General features: G+C 30.1%; 1 protein-coding gene across 1 annotated transcript; it reads right to left on the bottom strand.

The window, feature by feature from the left end:
* Positions 1 to 628: 628 nt before the first annotated feature.
* Positions 629 to 6,993, bottom strand: LOC114294968 (GDSL esterase/lipase At5g45910). Its single transcript, XM_028239159.2, has 5 exons — positions 6,706 to 6,993; positions 6,285 to 6,506; positions 4,194 to 4,342; positions 3,370 to 3,643; positions 629 to 982 (listed from the first exon to the last, which is right to left on the bottom strand). The coding sequence occupies exons 1-5, from the start codon at positions 6,938 to 6,940 to the stop codon at positions 759 to 761; spliced, it is 1,104 nt and encodes a 367-aa protein (XP_028094960.2). The 5' UTR covers positions 6,941 to 6,993; the 3' UTR covers positions 629 to 758.
* Between the last annotated feature and the right edge of the window lie 400 nt (positions 6,994 to 7,393).

Raw genomic sequence — 7,393 nt, forward strand, 5'->3', positions numbered from 1 at the left:
ATCAAATGCATAATCAGTTTTTTCAAAAAATATTTTCCTTATTTTTTGGCATTTGATATAATGGAAAATAAAAATTAATAGAATTTTTTTTCATGCTTAACGGAAAATAAGCTTAATTTGACAAAAAATATTTTTCACTTTTAAAAAGTAGAAAACATTTTCAGACTAAACTCTAACCAATATTACCATACTGGCCATTCTCACCTCTACCACACCACAGCCACCGTCACCATCACTATCACTGTAGTCATCATCATTGCTACCATGCCACCTCAACCTTCTTTTTGCCATCACCAGATATAAAATAAATAAATAAATAAAAAGTTTTTCGTTAAAAATATTTTCCGTTAGAAATTGTTTTTCACTCAAAAAAAAAAAAGAAAAAAAAAAAGAATAAGTTTAGGGACAAGAGAGAGTTAATTGCACTTTGCAGCTCTAACCCTTGTATCAAAATTTTGCTATATTTCATTTGACATTAAAACTTGACTTAAAGTTTAAGGATTGACTATCACAATTAAAAATAAAAATGATATTTTAATGAAAGTGTGAGTGGTAAATGTAATTAAATGGCTCCATGTCTGGCACATGATTTGAAGGCACAAATGTGTGTTCTTGGATAGACAAAACATGGAAAATGAAAATCCATTGCAACTTTTGGTGGTTTTCAATCAAGTTTTGTACTACAATTTGAGCAATCATTGATTCAAGTATGCACTTATTTGTTGCAATGGTAGCAATTATTTTTTAGAAGTGTTGTCTCAAAGGGGCGAGGACTCTAGGGATGGTGAAGTAAAAGGACCATTAATCAAACCCATAGCAATGTATCGATAAGCCGACTCGGTTAAGTGAACTCCATCCCAATTAGCATAAGTTGAAGGACTGTCACAAACTGTAGAGCCAGTGTGACCACACCTTGCTGAATTGTTGAAATTGTAAGGTCCACCTCCTCCACAACAAGCCCTCACTACCCCACTCGAAAATCCTGCATAAACACCTTATTATTGTTATTACGTTCAGTTTGTTTTAACCGAAAATATTTTATTTCGGAAAAAAAAAATAAAAAAGAAATCTACGGAAACTTTGTTGCAATGCTTTGACTTAGTTAAGTACAGGTATAGAGGCTCCACATTGACAAAAGCTTTTTTATTTGTCCCTATGAAAATTTTTGTATGCCCCTCATTTTTTTCTTTATTTCAAAAACGTCCTTGCAACTCCTCCCTTCCCTTAAATATTTAATGGATCCTGCTAACGGGCAAGGATCCTCTAGAGTGATTTTTTCCTAAAGTTTCTTAGAGTGCTACATTGTGTGGTTGAGATTTACTGGCAAGTCACATCAATTTTTCTGATGTGACTTGCCAGTAAATCTCAACCACACAATATAGCACTCTAGGAAACTTTAGGAAAATTTCACTCTAGAGGATCCTTGGTGCTTGCTAACTCCCCCCCTTCCCTTAAATATTTAATGGATCTTGCTAACATAGGAAACGGGGTCACTGCTGTGCCCCCTCCCTACTGTGTTCCTGCTGTGTCATAAAACAGCACAGCTTCACACCCCCCCCTCTTTTTTTTTTCCTTCATGTTTTCACTATATTTTTTGGCATGATAAATAACACTTTACCTTAAACCTAAACCCTAAAATAAAAATAAATAAATTTTAACAATTAAACCTAAACCCTAAATCCTAAAATTAAAAATAAATAAATAAATTTTAAGAATTAAATCCTAAACCCTAAAATAAAAAAAATAAATTTTAAGAATTAAACCTAAACCCTAAAATAAAAAAAAAATAAATTTTAAAAATTAAATCCTAAACCCTAAAATAAAAATAAATAAATTTTAAGAATTAAACCCTAAACCCTAAACCCTAAAACAAAAAAATAAATAAATTTTAAGAATTAAATCCTAAACCGTAAACCCTAAAATAAAAAAAAAAATTTATCCCTAAATCCTAAAATTAAAAAAAAAAAAATTAAGAATTAAACCCTAAACTTTAAACTCTAAAATATAAAAATAATAAAAATAAAACGAGGAAGATGAAACTGTGCCGTTTTAGGTACAACAGGAACACAGAAGGGAAGGGGCACAGTAGTGGCCCCGCTTCCATTAACATATGCCCTAAGAACACATGTTAAGAAAACAATAAATGATTATTAACTCCCTCCACTTGCATGGAAAATGTAAAGGTAGAAGGGAAATTAATTAGGATATTTTTGACTAGTTTTTTTTTTTTTTTTTCATAGGGACATAAATACCCCTGTTTTCATAAGACATTTTCTTTCTTTCTTTTAACTACTACTACATAATGTGATAAAATAAAATAAACTAAAAATAAAAATGATCTTACATATATATATATATATATGTATATATATTTTTTGGTTTTTATTTTTTTTCAAACCGATCCTAATATTGTGTGAGAACCCTACCAATAGTTATGAAGGCATTGTTGGAAAAATCTTAGTATATTTTTATTTGATTTTAATTTTTAGAATTTGTATTTAGAATTTATTTTTAAAAATTTATAAATTAGTTTAACAAAAATAAATATAAATATATATTTAAATTTTTAAATATTATTTTATGTTTAAAAAAAAATCACTTTTTTTTTTTTATTTTAACAATTTCCCTAAGGAACCCGTCCAAATTTAAATAACATAAAACATTAAATTTGAAGGAAAGTGAATAGATATATAAAAATAAGGGAGGAGAAAGGTGCATAGCAAAAGGGGTATTTTAGTTTCATTATAAATATAAAATTAAAATTTAAAAAAAAAAATAGTTAAGACAGTTTTTAATGTTGTGTTATTTTCCGTACAAATTGAAATAAATATATTCATTTAATATCTTCTTAACATAGGCCGTGAAGGCAGATGTTAACAAAAACCATATTGAATTTAGGAGAAAGTCTTCTTTATGTTGCATTAAAGTCTCCTGTATTTTGAAGTAAAACTGTTTTTGGTTTCAATTGTTGCAATTGTTAGGATTTAGGCCTCATTTGAGAATATGTTATTTTAGTAATTTTTTAGTTTTTCATAATAAAAAAAATATGCAGAAAAGTAGAGAGAGTAATGTGACAACTTACAATAACTTTTTAATTTTTTAACTAAAATATATAATTGACAAATGAAACCTAATGTAAGTACAAGTACAGAGGCTTCACAATAGTGAATCTCATTTAAGCATCTAACTCACTCAGACTCACAATTATGAGGACATTAATGGACCTTCCAATCTTGAATTAAACCATAGCCAAAAAAACATGATTTCCTTTACTTAAATGATAACAGATTTGAGTGCATTGATGTCTTAAATAATGTTTTATTTGTAAATTGCAATTAATTGATGTTAATTTTTGAGAAAAAAACTCACCATGATGCAGAGGCACGTGAACTAATCGCTTAGCGGCCCCGTAATAGTCAGCATAAATGATTTTCGTGTGCGGGTACTTTTGCCTTAATTTCTCGAGAGCAAGTTTTAGTTGAGCATTGTGATACTTTGAGAAAGCATTGTGTGCTTTCAAACACCCATTTTGATCATAGTTTGCTTTGTTAGGACTTTGAAACAAAGTTAGGTACACCGCGGAGCACCCGATCGGCAAATTTCCCGGCACGACCAATTCCGTGGCACCTTCCTCTATCACCATCTACCAATTAAAAATCGATAAGATCAAAAAAAAAATTTTAAAAAATATTTCTCTGAATGTTAGATCAGACAACTTGACTAATCTGAATTCAAAATTCAAACGCGATATAAAAGACTAGTTTACAAGGTATATATGAACACCATTTGAAGGGACTTGTTCCCTTTTTAACTAAAATGTCATTCAATTGTATGAAAAATCCTTTCAAAAATTTTATCAAATGGTATTGTAATAATGTAAAGGGTAAATTACATTTTTCACTGTCAAATTTTTATTTGAATTTTATTTTGATCTTTCATTTTTTTTTTTTTTGAGTGAATACTTTCATATCTTAATCGTAATTATTAAGTCATTAGAGATCAACTTATATTTTAATATAATCCTCCCATCACAGTATTATTTCAAATTTGAGTAGACTGCTCACATGAACACTTTCTATTCAAATAAAATAAGTGATGAGATAATTACATTGAAACATGACTTGAATTTAGAAATTTTAATTATTGTAATTATAAAAAAAAAAATCAAATAAAAATGTTGTAACGTGACTTACACTTGTGGCAGCAACAATTGCATCAACAACAATGGGTACAAGAGCTCGAAGCTGTTCAATGCTTCCACCGACAAAGAATGCATAGTTATAATCATTTCCACCAATCTCACCCATCAAAAATAACGATTTCTTGAAGTAGTTGTCACACTCTGGGGACCAAATTAAATAAGACACCCATCTAGGTAAGGCTCATGTGAGATAGATGTATACAATAAATAACATTATGACTGTATTCAGATTATAAATTTATATAAAATTTTAAATAAAGAAAGTAAAAAATAAAAGAAATATGAATAAAATATAAGTTTAATTTTTCTTTTATTTTCTAAAATCTATTATCCAAACACAAAATAAATAAATTAGTAATTGTTAATTTCTTTACGTAGTTCGAGTCTTGTCAGTTTTTCTCCTTTTTGTTCATCTTTTTGAACTAATCATTAAACCAAAAAAATTGAATAAATAATACTGACATTTCGCGAGCAATGAATTAATTATAGTTAACTTCACAATTTTACCATAACGGAATTTATGTGTAAGTTCTAATAAATAAACTTATTATCCAATAGGTCATGTAATAATTAATGATATTTTTTATCAAACACTATTAAAAAAATGTTATTAATTGTTAATTTTCAGTGACAGTTTGAAAATTTTGTCACAAAAAAAGCCACTAATTATAAGTTTTAACGACAATTTAAAAAAATAGTCACATAAAAAGTCAATAATTTTCAACTTTCAGCGACAGTTTGAAAAATTTATCACAGAAAAACTTTACTAATTGTAAGTTTTGGTGACAATTTATAAAAATCGTAGCAAAAAAAATCACTAATTTTCAATTTTTAGCGATATGCAAAAAAAATCATCACAAAAATATTTTTAACGACAATTTTACTAAAATTTATTTTCAATATAATATAATGGGAATTAAATCAAACTATTATGACTTGTTGATAGTTTACCCGTAGCATAATTAGATCATGATCCATTGACATATAAATTCCATCATTTTGACCCAAACAGTTAGCAATACGTAAGTCAAACGGATGAAAAATATGATGATATCAACTAAAACTCCTATTTTACCTTCGTTATCCTTATATCCAAGAATATCACCAACATCCGTGCACTCATATTCTATGTATAAATAATTTAACTATTTGAAGAATTATGGTAATTAAATAAATTCATTACGCAAAAAGAAAGGTGGTAGTATAATAATTTTATCATAGTATAGCATAAAACAGTTTTAGGGATCAAGCCTCTTTTTTTTTTTATGAAAAAAATTGTTAAGAAAAACATTTGAAAATCAATTCCTGTTGTCATGAGAGGCGTCGCTAAAAATTCATCTCAGAAGTTTTTAAAAAAAAAAAAAAAATTTAGTGAAAATTTTGAAATGTCGCTAATAAATATATTTTTTGAGACAACTATTTTGTGCCAAAAGGATTTATTTTTTTAGATAAAAATTTTGATTCCAAAAAAGATAATAATTTATCACTAAATGTTCAATTTTGTCGGCTAAAAAATGACACTATTGGCAACTAAAATATTTTGCCTCTAAATGTTATTTTGTTTCCAAATTTTTTTCTCTAAAATTTTAATTTATTATACTGTCATCTCCATTAACACTTGTTATCATAGTTCTAAATATCGGCCGATACGCTACGTATCGGCCGATACGTATCGGAAAAATGGAGTGCCGCGACGGATACAGGCCGATATACCACTGAGATTAAAAATCGCAGGAGTATCGGCCGAGTCCCGGTACGTATCGGCCTGTAAGCGTTACACAAGCCGTTACACAAGCCGCGACGGGCCGATACTCACCGGTTCGGACCGGTACGGGAAAGAAAAAGTTGAAAAACCTTTGAAATGATTTTTAAAATTTCACCACCGCGACACCCGATTCCCGATACGTACCGATCGATACTACCGATACCGATACTCCGCGATCGATACCGTTACGTTACCCGATACCGCGATTTAGAACCTTGCTTGTTATTGAAGGGGAGTGAGTGTAATTTCTTCATTACTGGAGGGAGGTTAGTGCAATTTACCTCACCCACCCCAAAAACAAAATTTATTTGTTATTACCTTGTTTAGAGTTGCAAAGGGTAGACTTGAGCTTCTTGAACCAGCCAAGTTGTACACTAAGTGAATCATTTGTCCACATGATGTGTCCAATGCCTTTGTCATAGAAAACTTTAGCATCAAGTGCAGTGGCTCCAGCAACTGCAAAGTTCACTCCATGTTTGGATGTTTGTCCTTTGCCAAGTGCTAGGTAAGGGGGTACATATGGTAAACCATATGCCTCAGCTGCATTTTGAAAGTACAATTTCATAACCAAATTTCATAGCTGAACATGTCACCCGTGTAGAGCATTATTAAAAACAAATTATGTTGTAATTACAAGGCAAGATTTTAAATATCAGTTAATATTATTGGATACTAATATGTATCCCGATACTATTAATTAAAATAATATTATAGGAAGATGATAGAGAGAAGGGGGTACCAACGAAGTCGATCACGAGGCGTCCGTTTGAGCACCGGCCAGTTGCTTGTCGAAAGAATGTCTCACCATAAGGGAGTTTGCCTATGACAGGAAATGCAAGGGCACCAGAAAGAAGGAAATTCCCTGTGTCAGCAAGAGAGTCACCAAAGCTGTAAATTGAGTCATACCTTTGTGTACTTGTTGAACTTGAAACTGTCCTAATGAAACAAAAGGCGAGTAGGAAAAGAACACTCATGGCCAAATGAAAATGGGGAGAGAGAGAGATGGTGCAATTTGTGAATGTTGGTGTTTATTTATTGGAATTGCTGGCAGTTCTAAACTTTCGAGCAGTTGAGCCTTAAATGGACACCTTCCCAACTGATTTTCCAGCTCTTATGAGAGTAGAAATGATTAAATGATTTTGGGTCATACAGTACTTTTTAAAATACATTAATTGCACTAATGGTTCCATTTTAGATTTTTAATTTTAGTCTTTAAAGTATACAATTTGTTACATTTTAACAACTAACTTTAACTCCATCAAAAATCAATAATAACTGGAGGAAGAGTGTTTTCATAATTTTACATGAAGTTTAAACAAAATCAAAAACGGCAAAATACACTGTTCTTCAAAGTATGAATTTGGTTGCATTTCCGTCCCCAAAATATACACCTTTTCATTTTGGTCTCCAAAGTATGTATTTTGATG

The sequence above is a fragment of the Camellia sinensis genome, chromosome 9 (genome assembly GCF_055761805.1).
Source record: "Camellia sinensis isolate YWXY chromosome 9, ASM5576180v1, whole genome shotgun sequence".
Taxonomy (NCBI): domain Eukaryota; kingdom Viridiplantae; phylum Streptophyta; class Magnoliopsida; order Ericales; family Theaceae; genus Camellia; species Camellia sinensis.